Source organism: Mesocricetus auratus, unplaced genomic scaffold (genome assembly GCF_017639785.1).
Source record: "Mesocricetus auratus isolate SY011 unplaced genomic scaffold, BCM_Maur_2.0 Super-Scaffold_15014, whole genome shotgun sequence".
NCBI lineage: Eukaryota > Metazoa > Chordata > Mammalia > Rodentia > Cricetidae > Mesocricetus > Mesocricetus auratus.
Window position 1 is genome coordinate 56705459 of NW_024429186.1, and position 26819 is coordinate 56732277.

Here is a 26819-nt window from a genome sequence, read left to right on the forward strand (position 1 = left end):
CAACTGGCTCCCAAATAAAGACATGAAGGCTTATTATTAATCATGAATGCATGACCCTAGCTCAGGCTTGTCCCACTAGCTGTTTTAATTTAATTTAACCCATTTTTACCCATCTACATTTTGCTTTGGGGCTTTTTACCTTCCTTTCATTCTGTATGTCCTACTTTCCTGCTTCCTCTGTGTCTGGCTGGCTGGCCCCTGGAGTTTCATTTTCTTTCTTCTCCAAGCCTAAATTCCTCCTCCTACTTACGCTCCCTGCCTAGAAGTACTGCCTATACCTCCTCCCCTGGTATTGGTTGTTCAGCTTTTTATTAGACTAAACAGGTCCCTTAGGCAGGCAAAGTAAAACAGCAACACGTGTTTACATAATTAAACAAATGCAGCCCATCTTTGCACAGTTAAACATATATTTAGTTTTCCAAAACAGAGCATTCCAATTTAGATAATGACATGTCAGTTTCTATTACTACATTAAAAAATTTCCCAAAATTTAACAGCTGTTACTCTTTGCATCCTTGTGGTTAAATTACCCAAGAGAAACAACTTAGGAGGGTGGAGGTGTTGCTAGAGAGATGCTTCAGCCGCTAAGAGCACTTGCTGTTCTTGCACAATAGCCAGGGACTGTCCCAGAACCTACACAATGGCTCACAACCACCTGTTACTCCAGTTCCAAGAGATCCAGTGCCCTTCTTGCCTCTGTAGACAACAGACATCCATATGGTAGACAACAGGCATCCATATGGTACACAGACAAACAACAGACCCTCACAAAAATAAAAATAAGTAGATCCTTTTTAACCATTGAGAGAAAGATTTATTTGGCCTAATGGTTTCACAAGGTTCATAGTGGTAAAGGAAGCATGGCAGAGTAGCTGTGGTGGTGGGCAATGTGTGGCAAGAGGCATGTAGAAGAGGTTCATCTACATAATTGAAGGCAGGAAGCAGAGAAAGCAAGTTAGAATCTCCAAGGACCCATGTGACCTTTTTCCTCCTTCTAGGCAAATAACTTTCCCAAACAGTAAAACAGCTGGGAACAAGTGTTCAGACCCATGAGCATGTGAAAGACATTTCATGTTCAAACCATAGCCATGACTCAACATAGTCACATTAATTTTGGTTGAAGATCTGTAATTTGTATACTCCTGTGGTCCAAAAGTTCACTGTAGAGACTTTACTGTGACTCTAAAAACCCTATATCCTGCACCACACCTGGATCTTAGACCACAGGGATCTCAGAGTTCACTGAAGGACCAGAGTTTGTATTCCAGGGTTTCTATAATTTATGGAGGGACTGAGGTCTTGACTCAAATGGTCCAGAGTTTACCACAGGATTAGAGTTCTGACTCTAGTCCCCAGCCAGCATACAAGGCTAAACATGTTTCCAGGGTTTTGTCTCCACAAGTCCCCTTGGTGATCAGTGTGCAGCTCTGCTCATTGTCCTGTCACCTAACCAACCTCAGATAACCCCCACAGAATTAGTGATAAGATTTTCCAGTGTCACCACCCAGCTTCACAAGACATGCCTCTGGGAAGACTCACAGGAAAGAAAAATAGTGAAAGTAGTTAAAGCTGGAAAACAAATCAATACCAACAAATGCACAAAACATAATACAGAAACACAACTACCCACCAGGCCCATCGTCAACCTCCCAACTCTCCTATAATGCAACTCAAAACCACAAAGATAGCTTATTTATCTTCTAATAGATAACCCAGAGTTCTTCTTTCTTCCTTCAGTTTCTACTCAAATGTTGTACTAAGGGGCTTCCTTAACCATGCTTAGCAAACAAGCAACTAACCTTCAAGCACCTACCTTGTTCTATTTTCTCCATCGTACTTCATACCTATTATGTGCTTGCTTTCTTATTTGCTCTCACTGGAGCAACACTCTGTGATAACAAAACTGTTGGGCATTAACTAGCTCATTGACTTTAGAATGAGTGACAGAAGTTCCAAAAGCTAAAAAAAAAAAAAAAAGATGAGCAGTATATTGAACCACAAGAACACAGTCTTTCAAATAAGGAGCCCAAAAGGCCTCTGTGGCCATTTTCTGTATATTGCTCTTGGAGTGTTCTTACAATAAACCCATTGTTTAATGCTTATTAAAATCACTGCACTTATGATTAATATATCATTATACATAGTAGTTGAGTACTCTACAGTAATGCAACACACAATGCACTGATCAACTCCTGCTTACCCTTGTCCATCCTCCCCAGCACACACATACTTTCCCAATCCCTAAAAATTGCTTTTATTAGGCTGACTTTTTCCTGCCCATATGAGAAAAAAGATACAATACTTATCATTGGCTGCCTGGTTTCTTCCACCTAATATAATGTCCGCCAGGCTCATCCATTTTGCTGTAAACAATGAGATTCTGTTACAACTGGTTAATTTTCCTCTGTGAATATACGTCTCATGGCTAAAATGCTGGTGTGATTACAATCCCTCTTTCTCCTTGTATATGTATCCAAGTTCATCAAACAGTTTCATATATTTTATCATGTGATCTTCACAATAACACTAGGAAGTAGATGTCAAGGCCTTTTTAGCCAATATTTTTCAGATATGTAAACTGAAGTTAAGTCAGTTGGTGTTGAAAGCATCTCTACCACCTCATATGGTTATATCCTACAAACGTAGCTGACGATCCTCATACACACACCAATTAATAATAACTTGGTTACACAGTCCTACCAAATATCGTTTCCTTACTTGGAGAGTTGTGATGGCTTTCAAAGGTGTTCAAAATGCTGTTTGGCATTCAAAGCCTTTGAACAACGGTGTCCTGTTGCCTTCCCAGTCACTGAACACAGACAAAGCTGTGCTGTGCTGCTCTGGCTCCTGGGCCATGCCTCTTCCTCCTTGTCTCCACCATTCCTTCTGCTCATGCAGCTCCCAATGAGGTACTGCTCATTCCTCTCCCACACCTCAGCCCAGGGTCACATTCCTCCAGGTCTCAAAGGCCAGTTCAAAATCATGATGTTCAGAAAGACTTGATGTAATTTCTCCTACCCTGTGCCCAAGGGGTTAATATTTCAGTTACATCCACCAGCTTGTAAGCTGCAGACTGGGAGTTATGCTTATGCTGTACTTCCAATTGTAACTATCACCTGCATTATTTAACCAATACATGCAAAATTGAAATTCTTAAACTTCTGCTTGCTTCCTTGCTCTGCTGAGCAGTATAACACCACAGCTGCCCTATGTGGGCTAGCCGGGCCTAATAAAAGTTCTTGCTTACAAAGTGTTGTGGGAGCAGACTAAGCTGCCCAGTTACCTTCATTCAGTCAATGAATTCTTACCTGTCAGTCTCCACACTCACATTGGACATAAAAAAAATGACAAGCAACCAACATGTATGAATTGCAGTAAGGAAGGGCCTAGGGGAGAGTTCGTTGTTTGTGTTTTTAAAGTGCCAAGGACAAAATGTTTAGTATGATCCTGAGAGAGGTTAATGAATGCTACATGACTGGAAAAGCTATCACTTGGAGCAGCCAGAGGGAGTTCCTGTACATCCTGCATTTCTAACTCACAGCCAAACCTTAGAGGGAAGAAAGGTTGTCCCTACTGTCTATTTAGCAGGTAGAGGTGGTAGTCAATGTGAAAATTTCCATACAGCTCCCCTCTAAAAAGCCTAGCAAAACTCAATGAGGCCTGAAGTTATGTGGAGAGGTTGGAATGGTAGGCAAAAGGAGCACTCAGTACCTTTCCCTGCCCCAACCCTCTTCTCTACCGCACATTAATATTAATCTCTTCCTAGAAAACACCAAAAGCCTGAGCTGGAGAGATGGCTCAGAGTTTAAGAGCATTGACTGCTCTTCCAAAGACCCTGAGTTCATTTCCCACCAACCACATGGTGGCTTACAACCATCTATCTATAATGAGATCTGCTGTTCTCTTCTGGCATGTAGACATACATGCAGATAAGATACTTATACACATAAAATAAATAAATAAATCTTTAAAAAAAGAAAAAGACACCAAAAGCCAATAATATGACCTCTGAATTAAATCTACTGCATGTTTTCTACTTGATAAAACTTTTTATGTCACATCATCACTCTTGTTTTGTTAGGTTTTTCAAGACAGGGTTTCACATGTAGCCCTGGCTGTCCTTGAACTAGCTCTGTAGACCAGGCCGGCCTGAAACCCACAAAAATTCACCTACCTCTGCCTCCTGAGTGTGTATGCCACACTGCCTGGCTTACATCAGCACTTTTAAGAAGAGAACTTAGATAATATTTAAGTAAAGATTATTACTTGTAAAAGAAATTTTCCTACCAAGCCTTTCTTTGCTCACAGATAAATCTTTTTTATTTAAATTAAAAACAATCTTATTTTATATACCGATCACAGTTCCCTCTCCCTCCTGTCCTCCCATGCCCCCTACCAATCCCCAATCCCACCCCCTATCCAGGGAGGGTGAGACCTCCCATGGGTAATCATCAAAGTCTGTCACATAATCTGGGGCAGGGCCTAGGCCAACCCCCATGTATCTAAGCTAAGAGAGTATCCCTCCATAGGGAATGGACTCCCAAAGCCCATTTGTGCACTAGAGATAAATAATGGTTCTACTGCCAGAGGCCCCACAGACTGCCCTGGTCTCCCAACAAACACCCACATTCAGTGTGTCTGGTTTGGACTTATCCTGGTTTCTCAGCTGTCAGATTGGGTCCATGAGTTCCCATGTGCTCAGGTCAGCTGTTTCTGTGGGTTTCCCCAGCATGGTCTCAACTCCTTTGCTCATTACTCCTCCCTCTCTACAACTGGATTCCAGGAGTTCAGCTCAGTGTTTAGCTGTGGATCTCTGCTTCTGCTTCCATCAGCTATTGGAAGAAGGTTCTAGGATGGTGTATAAGGCAGTCATCAATCTCATTATCGGGGAAGGGCATTTAAGATAGTCTCTCCACTATAGCTTAGATTCTTAGTTGAAGTCAGCCTTGTAGATATCTGGTGTATTTAAGGCAAGAAATTCATACAGCATTTTCTTATTCCCTTAAGTCCAACCATTACCATCCTATCATAGTAAAAGAATATTCTCTGTCTTGGTAAATCCACTAGGGAGAAGTGCCACCCTCCAGAGCTCGTGTGTTTTGTGGTAACAAGAGAGAAAAGTCCAGGGGCTGAAGAGGTTACAGTTAAAAGCACTCGCTGGTAAGCACAGGCTCTATTTTACAGCAACCACATGGTCGCTCACAACCATGTGTAATTCCAGCTCCAGGAGATCTTCAGGATTCCATGGGCACTGGTATACAATCAGTGCACAGACAAATATATAAGCAAAACACTCATGCACATAAAAATGATAAATGAAATAATAATAATAATAATAATAATAATGAAGTCAGAGTTACCAATCAAATCAATAGAGAGCTGACCAGATAGCAGATGACATGAATATTTCCTATTTGTTTGGTAAATGCTTGAATGAAGGCAGGCTAAAACCTAATTCCTCCAATGTTCATGACTGTTTCTCTCTCGACAGGCCTGGTCATTGTATCGTGTAACTTTTGCATGTTTGAACCATGTTTTAAAATTTAGCTTTCGAAAATTAGTTTGATGGCTACTATGCCATTGGTAACAATGTCCTTAACATGAAACCAAATTATATAAATTGTAATAAGGAATAATTGATAATCATTTATTTTTAAGAACTGTTTTTATCCTATATTCTAGTTTTCCTTATCCATATAATTTTTGGCTTCACACACTTTACCCACCTCATTACTAAATTTCAGTTGTGAATTCTGGAGATTTAGGACTAAAGTTAAATTGACATAGTCATTGCTCCTGGGAATTAGCTCTTATTTTAGACCATAAAATGTGAGTTGAAGTAATTTGTTTGTTTGTTTGTTTGCTTTTTAGGGTTTTTCTGTATAACAGACCCAGCTATCCTGGAACTAGTTCTTTAGACCAGGCCTGCCTCTGCCTCCATTTCCTGAGTGCTGGGCCTAAAGGTGAGCCACCACTGCCCTGTGAGTTGAAGTAATTTTTTTTATCTGTAATAAAGTATATAAGATTACTTAGTTTGGGTTTATGTTTTTTATTTATTTTCATTTCATGTTTTGGTGTTCTTGCCTGCATGTATGAAGGTGTCAGATCCCTGGAGCTGGCGTTACAGACAGCTGTGAGCTATCATATGGATGCTAGGGATCGAACCTGGGTCCTCTGGATGAACAACCAGTGCTCTTTCTCCCCAGCTCCTTGGTTTGGGTTTTTATTGCTGTGAAGAGACACCATGGCTGAGGCAATTCTTAAAAAGAAAATATTTAATTGTGGTGGCTCACAGTTTCGGAGGTTCGGTTCATTATCATCATGATGGGGAACATGACGGCGTGCACGCAGACATGGTGCCGGAGGTGGTAGAGCTGAGAGTGCGGTATCTTGCAGGCAACAAGAAATTGACTCACAGTTATGCCGAGGGAATCTTGAGCAAAAAAGGCCTCAAAGTCCACCCCCACAGTGACACACTTCCTCCAACAAGGCCATACCTCCTAATAGTGCTACTCTCTCTGGGAGCCATTTTCTTTCAAACCACCGTAATTACTATTTTAACTATTTTAAGTGCATGGAGTACACTCACACTCTGTACAACCACAGGAATTATCTATAGAAACCTGTGCATGGGAAGGGTGTAAGGGAGGTGGGGGAAGGGAACGGAGGAAAAAGAGGGAGGGGAAACTGCAGTCAGGATGTAAAATAAATGAAGAAAAATGTAACTAGTGAATAAAAAAAGAATCTTGTGCATTTTTCCAAACTGAAACTCAGTACAAGTCAAATAACAAATCCTCCTTATCCCCCCCATTCCATGAACTAATCATTCAAAAAAGTCCCTTCCATGAATTATTTTTAAAATTACCTATTTTTATATTTTCTAACTTGTTCAATTTGCTACCAGTATAAATAAATATGTAATCAACGTTCCTTTTATATATAGAACTAGCCCAGATGCCAAGCAGGGTTGACTCATATTTATAAAAAATGGTGCACAATTTTTCCATGATATTAGCTGGTTTCCTGGGTGACAGAGTCTTGTTGCATCATACTCTTTATCTTTCATCCAAATTCCAATTAAATGTGCAAAAGGATACAAACTGTATTTTTGTTTCAGAGGTTATTGGGAAAATATGCCAGTCTGACAATTTGTAATAAAGATTTAAATGAAATATTGCTTTCATTTCATTTGAGATTCAGAGGATTTAAATGAACATATTTGAAAAAATACTAAATAGGAAAGAGGATGGTAGCTTGATTATTCTTAAAACCTGGATAAATTCTTATAGCTGTGTCTATTTAGAGCTGTCCTAATTTTATTTCTTTCTGTCTTCCTGGTCATGCTCATTTACACTTCTCTCTTCCCTGACCTGTAAGTTCATCAGTTTCCTATGGTTTTCTCCATTACCCTTTTGTTTGAAAATCTCACTTTTTCCTGTTTCAATTATCTCTCTGTGGGTGAAACTATCCTTATAAGACAATATTTCTTAGTGTTTGACTCAGAATTCTGCAATAATTCCTTAGATATGATCTACTATTACCTAAGAAAATGTTTATTATTGGACTCATTGTTTTTCCATTCACTCTGTGTGTGCCCCCCCCCCAATATCCAGATAGATAGGTGGATGGATGGATGGAAGGATGTTATGGGATATTTTGATCATACTCTGACACTCCGAGACTGCTAGGGTTTACTTTGAATCAGAGGGCAGAGCTAGCTACTAACTGGCCAAAATTAGCCATAGAGGTTTTGGAAGACCAAGAACATACAGAGACACAGGAAGTAGTAGGGAAAGGTTTAGAAAAACTCAATCTTTTTAGATCAAGGGAGGAGAGAGAGGAGAGGGCACTGGTGGCTTCTCTGCGGCTTCTCTGATCATTTATGTTCTTACCCTAAATCTAACTCCTGAGTTTTTATTGCTAATGAATAATTAGATAAATGCTTCAGATGGATGCATGCATGGATGAATTGATTGACTGATGCTAGGGACAGGTTGAGAGCCTGGCACATGCTAAGCATGTGCTATCTACCTAGGACCACCCCTTTTATAATGCCACTTCTGTTCTTGTTACTTCCAAGTTTTATATTTCATAGCCTTTCTCTTTCTATTCAAAGGGCCATCGAACCTAACTTTGCTTATTTTTATAAGATTCTTTGCCACGGACAGTGAAAAGTGAAAATCTGATCGTTATAGCCAGAATTGGTAATAAAAAGATCATTTGGGAGAGTTATGAAGCAGAAACCCCCCCCCCAACAAGGAAAGCAAAGAACTTTGATTAGAGTTCTCATGCATAATCATATAGGGAAAACATCACATGAAATAGAGGCATGTTCTTCGGTACACACAGCTGGAAATCATGCCAACCCCTCATGGATTTTTCAAAAATAGCAGTTAGAATTGCCCACGACTATAGAATTGAGCTTTCTAATGAGAATATAAGGAGTAATGTTAACTGTAGGTCACCTAGGATAAGGACTGAGTTGTGGGACTGGTTTAAAGAAGTTCACTGGGTTTGTCTCAGGATAGAGGAACCTTATCAGAAACAGAAATACAACAATAAAGGGCTGTTAGTAGGTTAACAGAGATTCTAAAGGTGCAGCTGTTCTCTTCCATCATGGCACAAATTGCCCATAAAAGTACCTCCTAGTGGTTAATGTCTTACTCCCCATGTCCTCTCCCCATATCCATGCACAGTGTAGGGTCCAGGGAACTGATGCCTATTCTACTGCACTAGTTATCTGCCAACATAATTTTCATTCTTTTTAAAAATATTTTGTATATATTCATTTTATGTGTACATGTTGTCTGCCTGAGTCTATGTTTTTATGTGTATCACATACATGCAGGAGACTTCGAAGGTCAGAACAGGCATCAGATCCCCTGGAACAGGAACTTCAGACAGTTGTGAGCCACTAGGCAAGTGCTGGGAACCAAACACAAGTCTTCTACAAGAGCAACAAGTGCTTGTAGCTCCTGAGCCACCTTTTCAGCTCCAACTTTCATTTTCATTCCAGTACTTACAATACTTCTTTCCATAAAAATAAATATAAAACAATACTTCCTTCCAATTATCATGTGAATATTTATTTTCAATTAAAGTTGATTTGTATTTCATCACTATCTTGTTCATGTTTGCTACCCTCCCTCAATACAAAAGCTTTGTATAAGTAGTTGGTTCTCAGTTTTTTGTGGGTAAATAATAGTATTTTTTCTATGTACTTTGAACAGTATTGTCAGGTTCTTCCATCATTAAACAAATACTTGAATGCCAATTATGTGTCGAGGACTCTTGACATTAAGGATATAATAATCTACAAATGCAAAGTTATGACCTCTGGCTGCCTATATTCTAGTGAAACAGAGGAATGATAAATTGGCAAAATACATAGTGTGCTAGGTGATGACAACTGTGAAGGAAAATTGAATGAAGAAAGGGGTAATTATTCCTCCTATCTCTTTCACAAGGGTTAAGGTGAATCATTCTTGTTAAAGTGAGGTGTCCAGGTGATGAACTGAGCTAGCCAGATTAACACCTATGTTTTGGGAAGCTTGGAATGTTAGATCTCTACCAGAGGCCAGTGACAGAACTTACAATTCAATTTTTTTGACCAGAAGAAAGTATCTTTGTCTTAATGGGCCTCAACAAAACATAGTTATCCTTCAAAACTACTATAGCATTTCCCCCTCTGAAGAGGTAATCCTAACATCATTAGGAGATGGGCTGAAATTGAAGAATAAATATAACCTATTTTCATTTTGAAAATTCTAGAGAACTAGGGGCTGGAGAGATGATTCAGTGGTTAAGAGCACCACTGGCCAGTGCTCTTAACCTCTTCCAAAGGATCTAGGGTCAATTCCCACCACCCATATGGCAGCTCACAACTGTCTGTAGCTCCAGTTACAAGGGATCTGACATTTCCACATGGAATGAAATATAAATGAGTCATTTTCCCAGCAGTGGTGGCACACACCTTTAATCCCAGCACTCAGGAAGCAGAGGCAGGCAGAGCTATGTCAGTTCTAGGCCAGCCTGGTCTACAAAGTGAGTTCCAGGATGACCAAATCGCCACAGAGAAATCCTGTCTTGAAAAACAAACCAAAAAAAAAAAAAAGAAAGAAAGAAAAAAGAAAAAGAAAATCCTAGAGCTGGTCACCAAAAGAAATTAGCATCAGGACTAGAATTTTGGACACAACCTTATGTACCCTCTAGGCAGAATTGTTACCCCTTGGAAGGATATAAGAAATCAGAGCTCTCTTCTAGCATTCCTGAACTGAGACCAAAGGGTATTTCCTGCTTCTGACCAAGGACAAGGAAACTATTCACTCTGAGATCCTTGCTCCTAAACTGCCTGTCAGTTTTTAACTCCTGCCATCATCAGTATTCCCTAAACCAACTAGCATCAACATATCAAATAAACCTTTTGTCCCATACTTTGAGTATGAGAACACTTTGTTTCTGCTTTTTTTGTTATAAAGGGTTTTTAAATGATTATTTTCAAAGAGTTGCATATTAAATTCTATAATAAAATATTGCAGTAATTTCTCACAATTTACCTCTTCATGACAAAGTCTGTATGGTCTCAAGAAGTATGATGGATTTCCAACAACTTCTAGGATGATCCAACTATTCTAACCACCTAAAAAGGCCAATTTTCATCAGCTTAGACCTTTCTTCCTGTCTTTTTTTGGGGGAGTTGCTTTGGTGTTGTTTTTTTTTTTTGAGACAAGGTCTCTCTATTACTTATCTTTGACTGTCCTAGAACTCACTTTGTAGACCAGGCCAGCCTCAAACTCAAGAGGTCCATCTGCCTCTACTTCCCAAGCACTGGGATTAAAGATGAGTGCCACCACACCTGGTCCCTATTCCTTTTCAAAGCAAAGAAATAAGATTAAATGTACAATGGGCAGAAGAATAAACAAAGTAAAGCCAAAGTTGTCTTCAGGGTATTGATACAAACTTTGGGCTTTAATAGAAAAATAATTAGGGTTGGGCGACATAATTAAGTAGTATTGATCAAGATGTGGTCCTCATTACATTTTTAGCTCAGGTCCTACAAGATGGCCCAGAAGTTATTGATCATTGTTACGCCCAAGGGAACTGATTTAGTTTCTTTTCCTGTTACTGTACAGAAATACCTTAAGGTACAGTTCAAAGTACAGTCCATCCTGGTGAGGAAGTCAAAGCAACAAGACCTTGAAGCAGCTAATTAGATTGTATCAACAATCAAGAATAAAAGCAAGGAATACTGACAGTGCTCAGTTTGTTTTCTCTATTTTATATAATTCTGGATTCTGGCCAGGGAATGATGCCACCCAAAGTGGACAATCTTCCCACCTTAGTTAATTTAACTGAGATAATCCCCCTAGAGGCATACCTAAAGGCCCATATCCCAGCAATTCAAGAATCTGTCAAGTTGAAATTCATAGTAACAACACAGACACCAATCTAGTTCTGTGAAGGCCAAAGTTATATTTTAAGTTTTAATTACTATGCCTAAGATATCCATGAAACAAAAATGCCTCTGATCTACAAACCTCTTGTCCAAGCACAGGTAGTTCCTGAAATGCTAGAGGCTATTATTTATGGGAGTTTGTTTGATCTATCTGCACCAAATTTGCTTGATCACATGTGGACAGGAGCGTCACAAGCAGGAAATTCATTAGGATGTATACTTGCCCTTGATTGGACTTGATGGGAAATACTTTAAGCCCCTGCAAACCGTGACTTAGGGTCATTTTCTGGGAACCCAAGTATGTAACTGACCAGAGAATCCATCAACCTGGACAGTTGTAAAGAGTATTCTTCCCACCAGCCACTTGGGTCCCGTAGTCGCTTTAGCCCCCAAATAACACACAGGACACTATATTAATTATAAAGCTGTTGGCTGTTTGCTACGATTTCTTATCGGCTAGCTCTGGCTTAATTATTAACCCATAATTACTAATATATATTTCTATTAGGACTTATCTTTCAGAGAACTCCAGATTTGCGTTCTTTCTTCCAGGGATCACAATGACTCTCCTCACTACATTTCCTAGAATCCTCCTGCACTCCTAGTCCCACCTATCTTGCTTCCCTATTGGCCAACAGTGTTTTGTTTATACCAATCAAACATATACACAGAAGGAATTCTCCCATCAGCCAATATTTAATTAAGCTTGCTTCAAATTTGGCTTTAAACTATGATCTCATTCTCATCCTGTTGGATTAACAAGATATCAGTGCTGACAGTGGTGGCACATGCCTTTAATCTCAGCACTCTGGAGGCTGAGGCAGGCAGATCTCTGTGAATTCAAGGCCGGCCTGGTCTACAAACTGAGTTCCAGAACAGCCAGGACTGTTACACAGAGAAACCCTGTCTCCAAAAAAAAAAATTCCATCTTATAGACCACAGAAGAAAGGAAGAGAAGCAAATTCAAATTCTAAGCTCTATTTCACAGAAGACCCCTGTGCATGCATGTCTCACTATTGGATAGAGTCTCACTGTGTAGTCCTGGCTGACCTAACACTGAGCTAGGCTGGCTTTGAACTCACAGAGGTCCACCTGCTTCTAACTCCAAGTGACAGAATTAAAGGCTACCCCTGGATACATTTATCAATGCACTCAGAGATCATTTGGAAGAGAGTTATGCTGTGTTCACCAGCCACCATAATCTAAGATGAGGACTTGCTCTGGGAGGAAAAAATAACTTGATGGGAGATGTCATTCTGTAAATCTGTCTCTCTTATTGGTTGTTGAATAAAGCAAGGTTGGCTGATAAGGAAGCAAGATAGGTGGGACTAGGAGTCAAGGAGGATTCTGAGAAACAGAGGCAGAAAGAGACACCATGTAGGCACCAGAAGAGTAAGAGGTCCGGACCCTTTTCTCCAGTAAGAGAAATACTTATATTAACAATTATGGGTTAAATACTTAAGTCAGAGATAACCAGTAAGAAACCAAGCAAACAGCCAATAGCTTTAGAATTAATATAGTGTCCTGTGTGTTATTTGGGAGTTCAGACAGCGTGGCAGGGGGTAGGCGACTAGCAAGGAAAACTATACTCTACAATCACTGTTTCAAAAAACGTTTGAATTTGGGGAATTTTTTATCAGTAGCCCTAAGTATCATAAAATGAATTCTTTTTTTGTTTTGTTTTGTTTTTTTGTTTTACGAGACAGGGTTTCTTTGTATTGTTTTTGGAGGCTGTCGGTCCAGCCCAGCCTCGAACTCACAGAGATCCGCCTGCCTCTGCCTCCCGAGTGCTGGGATTAAAGGCGTGCGCCACCACCGCCCAGCTATAAAATGAATTCTTTCAGGGCCATTTTTTTTATATAAAATTGCCAGTGACTCAGTATTATAAAAATTGTATTTAGCTCAGAACAAGTTGCCAAATTTAAGCAATAATGGGGAGTAAGTTCTTATTAATTAATTAAACTTAACAGGTTTTTAAAAGAAGCATATGAAAACACTGAATATTTAAATTATCTTTTGGAAAAATAACACAAAACAACACTTATATCTCTATAAAAGAATTACATGAAAAAACAGACCCATTGACTGTCAAGAGACAGGTAATTCAATCCAATCCTTCTACCTGGATGAGGTAGTCCTAACAACCACCTGTTGACTGACATTCAAAGCCAAATAAGCAGGGTGGTTGCCATAGTGACAATATGCCCCTTTTGAAACCTGGAACTCAGTAGTACTAGGTAGTTATGAGTTTCATAACACAGTGCCTCCTCCCACCCTCTGAATCATAGCTCAGGATTTATAACTTTGTGAAATGGGATTCTGTCCTGACCTTTGTAAGTCAACTTTGCTCCTTTAGCGTGCATTAATGTCAAAAGAAAAAAAATGTATTAGGTACACACATTCAATAGATAATATTAAGTGTGTTGCTTTGATAAATTTTGTGTCACTATTGGAATTTACTGATTTGTTATTATAGCTGGGCATGATAATATCTTATTAATTCATGTCTTAGTTCATAGTTACACATAAAAGTATTCCTATCATCTTTGTTTAATAAGAAAATAAAAATACGAACATAAAAACGACAAAAACTTTTATTTCATGCTAAACAGTTTTTATGTTTAGATAACATTCTTAATTATTAAAGCCTAACTATTAAAGCTGCTCAAAAAGGAGGCAGCATATTGCTAGTAAAATGTTAGGGGAAAAACTACCAATTACAAATCAGTCAGAGTATATTTGCCTTCATCGTTTTTGGATGCATTTTGGTGACTGGCAATAATGTCATGCTGCTACTTCTGAATTTCCTTTGGCTCAGTTGCTACTTAAATTAAAAGCAGCACATTTATAACAGTTTGAGCTGGAAATAATCTAAATTAATATCTATCCACTATTGGGAGAACAAAACAATAACAACAATCATACAGAATACAATGCTAGTTTGCAACATAAAGGAATATGTGGTATATCATTAATGAACCTCAGAATATTTTGCTGAGTAAAAGAAAACCAAGAGGCCATATATTCTACAATTCCATCTGAAATGTCCAAAAAAGGGAACATAGGCAAAAATGTATACAATGGTTTGGGAAATGCTGAAGTGGGGACTGGTCATATATGAAACCTTATTCGTGGGAAGAAAATGTTCTGATACTGATTATGCTGATGGTTGCATCACTTGACAAAATTACTAAAGATCATTCAGTTAAATACTTGAAAATGGAAGTTTTATGGCATGTAAAATATATCTCAATGGAACAGTGGGTGGGTGTTTTTAAGAGTCAGAGAACAGGGCTGCAAAACCCCTGCCCTACGAAAAAGCAAAGACAGAACAGGTTAAACAACTTGTCTAAAGTTCACCCAGCTAGATCACATCCAACTCAGGAAAAAAAAAAGCCTGAAACACCCATTCATGTTACTGAAACTGCTCAAGGAAACTTTTTTAATTTACTGTTTTATGGATTAAATTTGTTCTTCCATACACATTTTAATACATTCTGTTTACTCTCTCCCATACCTTCCTTTGTTTCCTTCTCACTCATGATCCCCATTTCTTCTTCACAGAGCCCTTCCAGAATTTATGCTGCTTTTTGTTTTGTTTTGTGATCCATTAGTTACATGCAGGACTCTATATGTGCCTATGGATTTGGAACAATTCACTGGAGCCTGATGTGCCCACTAATAGGTACACTACTGAAGGCAATAACTGTTCCTCTCCCAGAACCCATCAGTTGTCAAGCATACAATAGGAAGAATACTTAAAATTCAAACTATATTAGCCAGGTTTTGGTAGCACACAACTTTAATTCTGGCACTCGGGAGGCAGATATATGCAAGTTCAAGTCCAGCCTGGTCTACAGAGTGAGTTCCAGGATAGCCAGGGCTACAAAGAAACCCTGTCTAGAAAAACAAAACAAAACAAAAAATAAAAACCCACATTTTAGGAAATACTTGTAAATTTGAACATGGAATGTCAGAAAATATTCAAACAATTTTCTCACCTGTGAAGTTATCTTTGCAATATTTTTATAGAGATTGCATTAGTCAGGGTTCTCCAGAGTCACAGAACTTTTGTAATGAATCTCTGTATGTGTATGGGAGGATGGGTTTGGAATTGAATTTAATGACTTACAGGCTGCCCTGAATAGAAAGTTCAAGAATCTAGTGGCTGCTCAGTCTCAGGAGACTGGGTGTCTCAGCTGGTCTTCTGTATATGCTGGAATCCCAAAGTTGGCTCCAATGCCAGTGAAGAAATGGATGTCTAGCAAGGCAAGGGCAAGCAGGCAAATAGCCAAACCTTCCTTCTTCCATGTCCTTATACAGGGTTCCAGCAGAATCTATGGTCTTCCTGCCTCAAGACACAGATCAGAGGTGCGTCTTCCTACTTCAAAGGTCTGGACAAGAAGTGGAATCACACACTTCACACTTCAAGCACAGCAAAACATCTCTCACAGGTATGAGTTATATTTCTGGATTATAGCTCATTCCAATTATTGTCAAGTTGACAACGAAGAATGCCTGCCACTAAAGTGACTCTCGGGAAGTCTAAAGCACTCTTCAAAAACACTTAAAATTCTGAAACTGAAGTTCAAATCCAAGTCTTAATGTTCACAGATGCTGAAAAACATAATAATTACACAGAATTTTATAGGCGAGGGTTCAGAGAAGTAACCTCTCTTAAATATATGTTTATTAAAAGTAGCAGATACATAGAAATTCAGAGGTAACAGGATACTATTATCGGTAGCTTATTAGGTGCATGACACCAAAATGCATTAAATGAAATGTATGAGTGGAATGGTCTTCTCTCACAGGGATAAAAACATCTAGAAGAGCCAGTTTCTTAGTGTGGGCAAGAGACTGTTCCAATGCTCTGAAGCAGCAAACACCATTGAGGAGTCCCCAACTATTACATAAAATCTCGTATTCCTTTCTAATTTCAATGCCTCTTACAACTTGAATGAGCTACTTCGAATGCTGAGAATCTGAGGAGCTATGACTTGAAAACTCCTTTCTTTGGGGGACATCAAACTAAAGAAAAGCTCTCCTCCCCTACTTGTCCGCAGGAGTATCAGTTAATATTAAAATATTTATTTTAACTCTTGTTATTTTTATATACAGGAGTACACTGTTATGAAGGTGCATGTACACTGATAGACGATCCGTGTCTGTGGGGCTCTCTTGAAAAACACTTAAATGCCCGAGAGGTGGTGGTGCACCCCTTTAATCCCAGCACTCAGGAGGCAGAGGCAGAAGGATTTCTGTGAGTTCGAGGCCAGCCTGGTCTACAAAGTAAGTTCCAGGACAGCCTCCAAAACGCTGTTGCGAAAAACCAAAAACAAAAACAAAAAGCAAAAACACTTCAATGACTTTACGAAGCTGAAAATTAAAACCTCTGTCATAACTTCCTAATCTGCTGTTGTTGCTAATAAATGATCCTTAGTTGCTAATAAAACATACTAATAACACAGAACTTTTGCAGATAAGATCCAGAGAGCCTTTGAGTCTGGGTACCAGCTGGAAAGATGAAAAGCATTAGCCATTTTTTTCCCCTAAGCTCTGAGGAAGAAGGGTGGCGCTGTCGTCACTCCGTGTTCCTCAGTAGGGCACAAGCGGCCTTGCAAGTCTGAGGACTCAGTCCCGCGTGCCGCCTAAAGCCGCCCTCTCGGTAGCCGACTTTGTCTTACTCCGATCAAGGAGGACGGAGGAAGACGTCGGCGCGGGTCTTCAGGCTTGGCGACCTCAACCAAGCGAATGAGTAAGCCATGAGTAAACCTCAGGAACTTTCCCATCACGGCGAGGGGCAGCCAGGAGCGCGCTGCGGGGGCCTGGACTAGCCCAGGAGGGGCCCCAGGCGTGGCCACGCCCCTGCGCCGCCGGCCACGCCCTCTGGCCTGCTGGCGTCCTGGATCACGTGCCGTGCGATCCAGGGAAGCAGGAGCTCCCTGGTTCCGGAAGTCGCGCACGATGGCGCCAGACTCCGCCCTCCGCCGCTGACGTCAGGCTCAGTCCCTACCACTCCCGGGCCACGGCTTCCGGATAGCAGAGAGCTGCGGTTTCCTCCGAGGCGGCGCGGCCTCCTCCGCCCCGGGTCGGTTGCAGCGAGGCTTTGGAGGTTGTTAACTGGGCTGGCCGGGGCGTCCTTGCGTGCGGTACGGGAGCCGGCGGCGAGCAGGCCTCCCCGCCCGAGCTCGTCCCCCTGTCCGCCGACTCCCGCTGCACTTGGTTCCGCCGAGGCGCACGACGGTTCCGCCCCCTTCCTCCTTGTCATTGATGTTGTTGTTCTTGTCAGTGCCGCAGCCGCGACCGCCGGGAGCGCGAACCCGAGCCGGGGCCGCCCGGGGGGTGCGGTGGCGGCGGCAGCGGCTGCGGCAGCTACGCCGGCTGCGGGGGCTGCTGCGAGGACTGCGGCGGCGGCGGGCGGCCGGGCGGCCGGGCCGGATGGCTCTGTGCGGGCAGGCGGCCGGCGCCGCGTCGCTGCCCAGCGAGCTCATCGTGCACATCTTCTCCTTCCTGCCGCCGCCCGACCGCCTGCGGGCCTCAGCCTCCTGCTCGCACTGGCGCGAGTGCCTCTTCTACCCGGCGCTGTGGCCCCAGCTCCGCGTCTGCCTCCGCGTCTCGCCGGCGGAGCAGCCGCGGCTGGAGTTCCTCATGCGCAAGTGCGGCTGGTTCGTGCGGGAGCTGCGGGTGGAGTTCGCCGCCGAGAATTACCTGAGCGGAGGCGGCGGCCCGGGCGACGGCGGCGGTGGCGGCGGTGGCGGCGCCCACACGGGCACGGGAGGCGAGGAAGGCGAGGCCATGCAGCTGTCCTCTCGCTGGCTGGAAGTGCTGCGCATCTACTTGGAGCTGGTGTCCTGCGTGCTGCTCAGCATCCGGAACAACAGGTAGGCTTGCGTGGGGACCTCGAGGGTCTCTCCCTTCCCCCGCCTGGGAGGAACCCGTGGGATTCGCCAGCCGGTGTGACCTTCTGTAGACGCAGCGATGGGTCCTGACCCGGCTGCTTCCCGAGACAGGAGATGATAAAGGCACTTGACCTGAGACTTTATTAGACACCATTCCAGGCGCCACCCAGGCAGGGTTCATTCATTCGTTCTTGGCCATGGCATAGAGCTACCGGGCACTGTCATTCTATTTTATGCATGGGAAGAGTTGTGAGTTGAGTGACGCCTGTGCAAGAAGCAAGACCGTTTTCTTGATTCTGTACTTGACCCTTGGTAATAGTAATTCGTAGTGAGGGAGTGAGTAGTTTTACTGCTGGTGTCCACAGTCACAAAAATGAATCTACAAGAAAGATACTTTGTGTGGGGCATGGTGACTCACATAGAGGCAGGGGGATCTATGCGAGTTCGAGGCCAGCCTAACCTACAAAGCGAGTTCCAGAACAGCCTGGGCTGTTACAAGGAGAAACCTGTCTTGGAAAACGAGAACAAGAAAGACGTCTTTGACAGCCCTTTTCTTACCTGGAACAGTTATATTCTTCTGGGTCAGGCCCACAGAGGGTGGAGAGTGGTTGTTAAAGTTATTGGGGAGGACCTTGCAGAGTTGAAGTCCTTCCCCATGCACCATCAGACTGAAGTTACTCCCAGTGATTTACACAAAAGTAATGCAGTGCAACTTGGTGGTGGGGTAAAGGAGCTCGGCAGAGTTTGGGGGTGTGGGGAGTAAGTATGTAACTATCATTTTGCATCAGAACTGTACTATAATTCCACCTAGAACTCATAATGAATGTTCAGACTCCAGGACAGACTCCATATTCCTAATCAGTACTTCTGTATTGTCCTATGGAAGTCTTGTGTACTTCAAACTGTATTTATAATTTCTGTATCTGGATATTTATTCTAACCTTACAGTGTCACTCTTAATTTTGGAGAAAGTTTATAAAAGCAAAAGGGGGAACCTTATATAGTTGTAATTGTAGCAGTTTACAAATACTTTAATGTGGTTTTTTTTTATTTGATCCCCCAACACAGTCAGAGTAAGGGTAGAAAGTATTGTCCCACTTTACAGACTGGAAACAGGTACTTAATAGTCAAATGATGTGCACATTGTCATAGGGCATTGTTTTTCTCCAAGAACAGTGTCCTTCCTTTCAAAATAAATATCCCACCATCGTTAGGTTAAATAGGGTTGAGAATAGGTTGTGTATAATGCTCAGCCATATATAGACATATAGAGGTTACATTTTTTCATAATCTATGTCTCAATCAAGAGGTATAGCATATCATATTTGTGGAAGCCAGGCATGTAACACATTTGGAACCCCATACTTGGGAGCTAGAGGCAGGGAGATCAGAAGTTCAAGGTCATTCTCTGATGAACAGCAAGTTCAAGGCCAGGCTGGGTAGTGTGAAACCCTGCTCCAAGGCACAAAACAATACAAAAAACAATTTGTTCATGGAATACGGCTCCATTATTCCAGGGACCTGTTTCCTAAGCTTTTCACATTAAGCCATTCTACTTCCTTGTTTTAATTTTAGGTAAGATAGGCAATTAAAGCTTAAAATGTCCTTAATCAGGTTGGAGGCTTTCTGCCAGAGCTGATCATAGCTAGGAAGGGACCAGGTGATTTATTCTGAAATCAACTAACCCTGCAAAGGTACTGGGGGGTGGGAGTGGGCAGCTGTGCGTCCAGTAAGAACCACTCCTCACGGTTCTTTTAGGTAGTTTAGTAATTTATGTGTGGATATATAGCATGTATACACAATAGTAGTATACCACATTTTGTCTTTAATTCTCTTTTTCTCTTTCATCCTCACCTTGTAATCTTCTGTGCTAAATATATTTGTTTGTGAGGCCACATGTGTGTGTCCTTCTGAGTCTGCTAATCACTTCTCTGCTCACAACTACCAGTCATCTCTGATTGTAAGGTTTTCCTTTCATCTGCTGTAGTAATGGAACTGTACACTGCTGCTTTGATAGAATAGTGTGTGTGTGTGTCTGTGTCTGTGTCTGTGTCTGTGTGGGTAAGTGCACTGTTTGTACTCTATGCTATTCCTTATAAACTAAATTATGTTGGACTGGGGTGTAGCATTGGTTAGAGTTATTTTCTGGCATACTGGAAGCCCTAGGTTCAGTCACCAACACCACTTAAATTGACAATTGTTACACACCTGTACTTTAACACTTGTTATAGGCAGAAGGATCTAAGTTCAATGTCAGCCTTGGCTGTATAGCCGGTTTAAGGCCAAGGTGGGATACACAAGACCCTTTCTCTCAAAGAAAAGTCTGTGTTTATATGTTTGGAAATAAGTCAATGTCATCTTTATTTTGGGGAACATCTCAATACTCTGATAGTGGAAGTATTCAAATGGCAAAGTCGTTGTTTTTGTTTTTGTTTTTTAGGGTTTCTCTATGTAGCCCTGATTGTCCTAGAACTCACTTTTGTAGACCATGCTTGCATAGAACTGGAGATCCACCTGCCCCTGTCTCTTGTTTGGGGTTAAAGTCCTGTGCTACACTACCTTGCATTAAACTATGTTTCTTATTCACTAACTTTAGTTTACTAAAGTTTAGTAAAGCCTGTGACTTTTTTAGTATGTATGCTTTTAGTGACATTTGTCATTCTGTAATCAAAACTACATACATGGGTGGTGGTGGTGTACACCTTTAATTCCAGCACTTGGGAGGCAGAGGCAAGAGGATCTCTGTGAGTTTGAGGCCAGTCTGGTCTACAAATCAAGTTCAAGGACAGCTAGAGCTTTTTCACAGAAAAACCCTGTCTCAAAAAACTAGGGAAAAAAAGATATTCTTTGTAAAAAGTGTGGACATAAAACAGTGTGATAACAATATCACTTTGTAGTTCTTTGATTGTTTTCAAAACCTAGAATTTAATAACTAATGAAAAGTAAAAATACTAACATTCCTTTCAAATTCATGATGATCATGCTTTATGATTTCTGCCATTTTTTTTAAAGCAGAAAAGTGTGAATCGTTGTATCAGGCTCTCCACTTCCAAGCTTTGTGCTGAGTTGCTGTATTCAATTCATAGTCATTTTCTTTTATTCCAGATATGTTCATGCCCTGAAAGGAAAAGAACTAAGACCACAACGTATAGTTGTGGGGTATTTTCAAGGTTATTGGTCTTCTGAGAGTTACTGGCAGTTTTGTTTTTCTTGATTTAAATTAGATGTACTGTTGAGTGATTCTGGCTGCTGGGCTGGTTTCTTAGGGGTTAGGAGCAGATGATGATCAACAGAGGTTAAAGAGTACCTCTTTGAGGTAAAACAGTACTGCAGGTTTCAGAAAAACTTTCTCTGCAAAAGGCAAGAAGTCCTGTGTTGTCTATAAATGCAGTAAGAGCTCATTAACATGTATTTTAAAAGGGTTCAACTTGTGCAGTGGCTCCATAAGAAATTCTATTACATTTAAAACAACTAGTTCAGAAATGTATTTGTAGCTTTCAACCTAGGTGCCAGGTTAAATACTTAGTAATGCAACACTGTGTTTCGTACTTAGGAAAAATGAAAACCTTAAAGTTATCAGTAAGATTTTGGAGAATTTATAATAGGCTCACTCATTAAAAATACTCTTTACAGGAGCATTCCCAGAATGTCATACATGCTAGGTGAGTGCAGTTCTTTAATAGTAGATTTGGACATATTAACATCATCCAGGTGATGTTTGTCTTCCCTGTGTACACATTTCATGCAAGCTTCTCTGAATGGGGATGCTACAATTTTTTAAGATTCAGCATTTCATCAGGCCAGAGTTTAGTATAAACTTGTTTCTTCTTTTCAATTCTAGCTTCTGCCTCTTCTTACTAGTTGGTTTTATTGCTTTGTTTTGTGTTTATTTTATTTGTGGTTTTTTGAGACAGGGTTTCTGTGTAACAGTCCTGACTATCCTGGAACAAACTGTATAGCAGACTGGCCTCCAGCTCACAGAGATCCAACTGCCTGTCTCTGCCTCCCAAGAACTGGGATTAAAGGTGGGCTGCTAACCACCACTGTCCTGCATCCTTGCTAGTTTATAGACTGGCCATTTCATGGTTGTGTCTACTTCATTGTCCTCTGTGTTAGTTTTCATACCTATGACAAATGCTTCAGTTGAAATAAGTTGTTTAAAAAAAAAAGTTGCCAAACTTCGTAACCGATGCCTTTAACCCCAGCACTGGGGGTGCAGAAGCAGATCGATTTCTGAGTTTGAGGCTAGCCAGGGCTACACAGGGAACCCTGTCTCAAAAAATTAATGAGTGAATGAATGGATAAATGAATATTTTGGCTTACCATTTTGAAGACTTCAGCCTGTGATCAGTTGGCTCTGTTGCTTTTGGACCTATCCCACCTTTAGAGTTTTCTGCCACCCTCCAGAATTGTTCACACCTACTTTAACCCATGGACTTGGAGAACAATCCATATCCAAATTCAGCACTATCTCATTAACAAAGTCTACAAAGCATGATGTGAAATCCACAAAGAATCAGTTCTATTAATTGTTAGGTTTGGTCTTGTTATTTGACATATATGGAGAAGGAATCATATTCCTTGTTGTGATCCTACTAAGACATAATAATACAAGTCCTATTACAAACACAACTTAGGGCCTGGGGAAATGGCTTAGTGAGTAAGAGTATTTGCTGTGGAATCCTGAGGACCTGAGTTTAAATCTCAGTACCCATGTAACTTTGGACACAGACACGTAAATCCTAGGAGCTCACATGCCAGCCAGCTTAGCAGAAAATTTGAGCTTCTTGTTGGGTGAAGACACTGTCTCAAGATAATCAACAGCCAGCCGGGCAGTGGTGGCGCACGCCTTTAATCCCAGCACTTGGGAGGCAGAGGCAGGCGGATCTCTGTGAGTTCGAGGCTAGGCTGGACCGACAGCCTCCAAAACAATACAGAGAAATCCTGTCTCGTAAAAACAAAACAAAACAAAACAAAGATAATCAACAGCCTCCTCTGGCCTCTATGCATAAACATGCATATGAGCAAGCACACCTGCATACATGTGCATGTACCACACATGCATACACCACACCACACATACAGCAGAGATATTTGTACATCCACATGTATTACTGTTCTACTCGCAGAAATCACAAATGAAATCAGCCTAGATGCCCATCAATACGTGATTGAATAGATAAGTGGAATATATACACAAGAGAACTTTATTTAGCTGTAAAGAACAGAAACATCCTTGACAGAAAAATGGATGAAATGAAAGATCTGCATGTTACGTGAAATAAGCCAGACTTGGGACTACAAGTATCATTTTCTCCTGTATTTTCAACTATAAGTAAATATAAAGTTTAAGACTTTAAAGAAGTGAACTAGCTAGAAAGTAGAAGGGAACCAGCAGAAGTGGAATAGCAAAGGGCAAAGGGCAACGGGGGAGGGGGCATAATCAGATACATTATATTCATGTATAAAAATATCATGATGAAGCCCATTGGTTTGTATAGTAGATATACATTATTAAAATCTTAAGTTAAAGTTTCTTTTTTTGTTGTTTTGTTTTTTGGTTTGTCAAGTAAGGGTTTCACTGTCCTAGAACTCACTTTGTAGACCAGGCTGGCCTCTAACTTCCAGAAATCCACCTGTCTCTATCCCAAGTCCTGGGATTAAAGCAGTGCACCACCACCCAGCAAGTTAGTTTCCTTAGCCATGTCAGATACTATCTCAGAAGATAAGGATGCCTTGATCCTGAAGGTATCCTCTCCATCAAATTTGAGCCTTACTTACCTTGAAAGAAAATATTTCCCAGCAATTAACAAATACCACATAAAACAGTTGCATTTTGATGAGCTCATTGATTATTACTTGCTTTAATATGTTCATTTATATAATTAAAAAAAGAAAATGTGGGGACTGACCAATTCATACTGCTCAAGAAGTAGTGCTTGTGGAGAAGATAGGTGAGTCTATGCACCCTTTAAAACTGACATTATCTTCTCCAGAGATAACAAATATCGCTGAGAATAGGGACTAATCAAACTTGTTGCGACAGTTGCTATGAACGTGGTTAGAGTTTCTCTCTAGAACACAGTCTTACGTTTTGTTGAGAAACTGATAGAGAATGGGATATAAAACTGAGACAAAAAAAAATTCTGTCTTAAACGTAAATGAAGAAATTACATACACTTTAATGTAGTATTTTTCTTGAGGCAGCCTTGGAAGAGTTCTCCTAACTTGAGACCCAAAGCGATAATTAAAGAAAACACAGGTTTTTGTTGTTTTGTTTTTCTCAAAATACTGAGTCTACTATGTGCCAGATGGTATAGACAAACTCCTTGTTCTTAGGATATCTGCTTTCTAGGGAGACAATACCCAAATAAAAGGTGCCTTCAGGTTGAGAAAATCTAATAACAAAAGGAATTTGGGGCTGGGGAGAGGGCTTGGTTGGTTAAATCCTGCCATACATTTATGAGGATCTGAGTTCAATCCCCAGCACAAATAATGGAATGGTGACACACATGCAGTCTTTGGGAGGTAGAGTCAGAAATCTCTGGCCTGAAGGACTAGCCTAATGGATGTACACAGATCTCAGTGTGACAACCTTTCTTTAAAAAGTGTGGCCTTTATACACATGCACTCACATCCATACACGTGTTGACTAGTTTTCAAAAATAGATTATAAGAGAGTGTAGTAGTGACTTAAGTTGCAACAGTAGATAGCATGGTACACATGCTTCTTTGGAGAAGGCATTTATAGCTGTATGGTGAATGACAAGAGTTGCTCTGAGTGCAAATAATGTTCCAAGTACAAGAAGCAGTTACTGAACCTGACAGGATTTTTGGCCTAGAAAGAGTGATAACCAGAGCAAATGAATAACTAAGTCATGTCAGAAAAAACTGAGAGGAAGAAGGGAAGAAAGATGAGATGATATGATCTTGTGGAACCACCTTGTACAATTGTCTTAGTCACTTAATATCTTAAAGATACCATGACCAAGGCACTCTTACAAAAGAAAGTATTTAACTGGGGGCTTGCTTACAGTTTCAGAGGATTAGTCCATTGTCATCATGGACAGGCACGGCCCTGGGAAGGTAGCTGAGAGTTTTGCATCCTGATCCACAGGCAGTAGGCAGGCTTTTGAAACCTCAAAGCCTACCCCCAGGATACCTCCACCACCAAGGCCATAAAGTATAAGGGGGTGTGAACATGATTGAAATAAATACACATATGAAAATGTCAGGATGAAAGTCATGATGTGCAATATATGCTAATGAAAACAAGAGAACAGTTTTAGAGACCAGTAATGCAATGTAAGCTAGGCATGGTAGCACATTTCTATATTCCTAGCACTTTTTAGGTGGCAGCAAAAGGACTGGGAGAACTTCAAAACCAGCTTTGTCCAAATAGTAGGTTGAGGCCAGCTTGGGCCATATGAAAAACTCTGTCTCAAAGGTGAATGGGTGGGTGGGTGGATAGGTGGATGGATGGATGAACCGAGTGTGACTATATTTTATATTTTAAAATAATCATTCTGTTAGCTGGATCAGGAAACAATCTAGGCAAAAGTTTGCTGTGGTTAGCACAGTGGAGTTGGAAAGAAGTGAGTAGATGTAGAATAATACAGCCCAGGATTTGCTAATTAGATATGAATTGTAAAAGAAAAACCAAATTGTAGATAAAAGTTTCTGTCCCACCCGGTCCTACAGCACCTCAATTCCAAATAAACACACAGATGCTTATATTAATTATACACTGTTTGGCCGGTTGCCTAGGCTTAATACTAACAAACTCTTACAACTGAAATTAACCCATATTCTTATCTATGTTTAACCATGTGGCTTGGTACCTTTTCTCAGTAAGGCATTCTCATTGTGCTTCTCTGCATCTGACTGGTGACTGCATCTCTGCCTTCCCTCTTCTCAGAATTCTGGTAGTGTGGTAGCCTTGCCTATACTTACTTCCTGCCTGGCTACTGGCCAGTCAGCATTTTATTAAACCAATGCTAGTGACAAATCTTTATAGTATACAAGAGCATTATCACATATCATTTCCCCCTTTTTTCTTTTCAAAACAACTCTGAATCTAATCTCCTTTGTTTAACTTTTTTCTTGACCATTATCCATAACAAATTGTAACCAACACACTAAACAAAGACAAACATCCATAATCCATTTTTTTGGAAATGTGGGCATAGTTTTATAGGCTACTTCCTGCTGATTGGGGTTACTGATAATCTTATGGAGACCCAAAGAAAATTTTGGATTATGGTCAAGTCCTGACTGGAGTATTTTGTGTGACTGGATCATCTCAGCCAGTATTTTATATGGCAATATGGCAGCCGTTGGAAATAATAAGTTTCCTTGATCTATAGTTTGCCATTACATGGAGGACATTTTATTATCTGATTCAATTATAGATATTTTAGGAAAAAATGTTTGAAGAAGTAAAGAAGATTTTGCCATGCTGG

The 26819-nt window shown here is 40.8% G+C and overlaps 1 protein-coding gene and 1 long non-coding RNA gene across 2 annotated transcripts in view; one reads left to right on the plus strand and one right to left on the minus strand.

The window, feature by feature from the left end:
• Window positions 1–14033: 14033 nt before the first annotated feature.
• On the minus strand, window positions 14034–17610 carry LOC121139363. The gene is made up of 2 exons (XR_005876316.1): window positions 17143–17610; window positions 14034–16072 (listed from the first exon to the last, which is right to left on the minus strand). It is a non-coding gene; the product is annotated as an uncharacterized LOC121139363 (long non-coding RNA).
• The window catches only part of Fbxo33 (F-box protein 33), a 30688-nt gene continuing 21461 nt past the window's right edge, over window positions 17593–26819 (plus strand). The window contains exon 1 of the mRNA XM_021233226.2: window positions 17593–18339. Coding sequence (XP_021088885.2) covers window positions 17729–18339 — 611 coding nt within the window. The 5' untranslated portion in view covers window positions 17593–17728. The remainder of the gene's footprint in view (window positions 18340–26819) is intronic.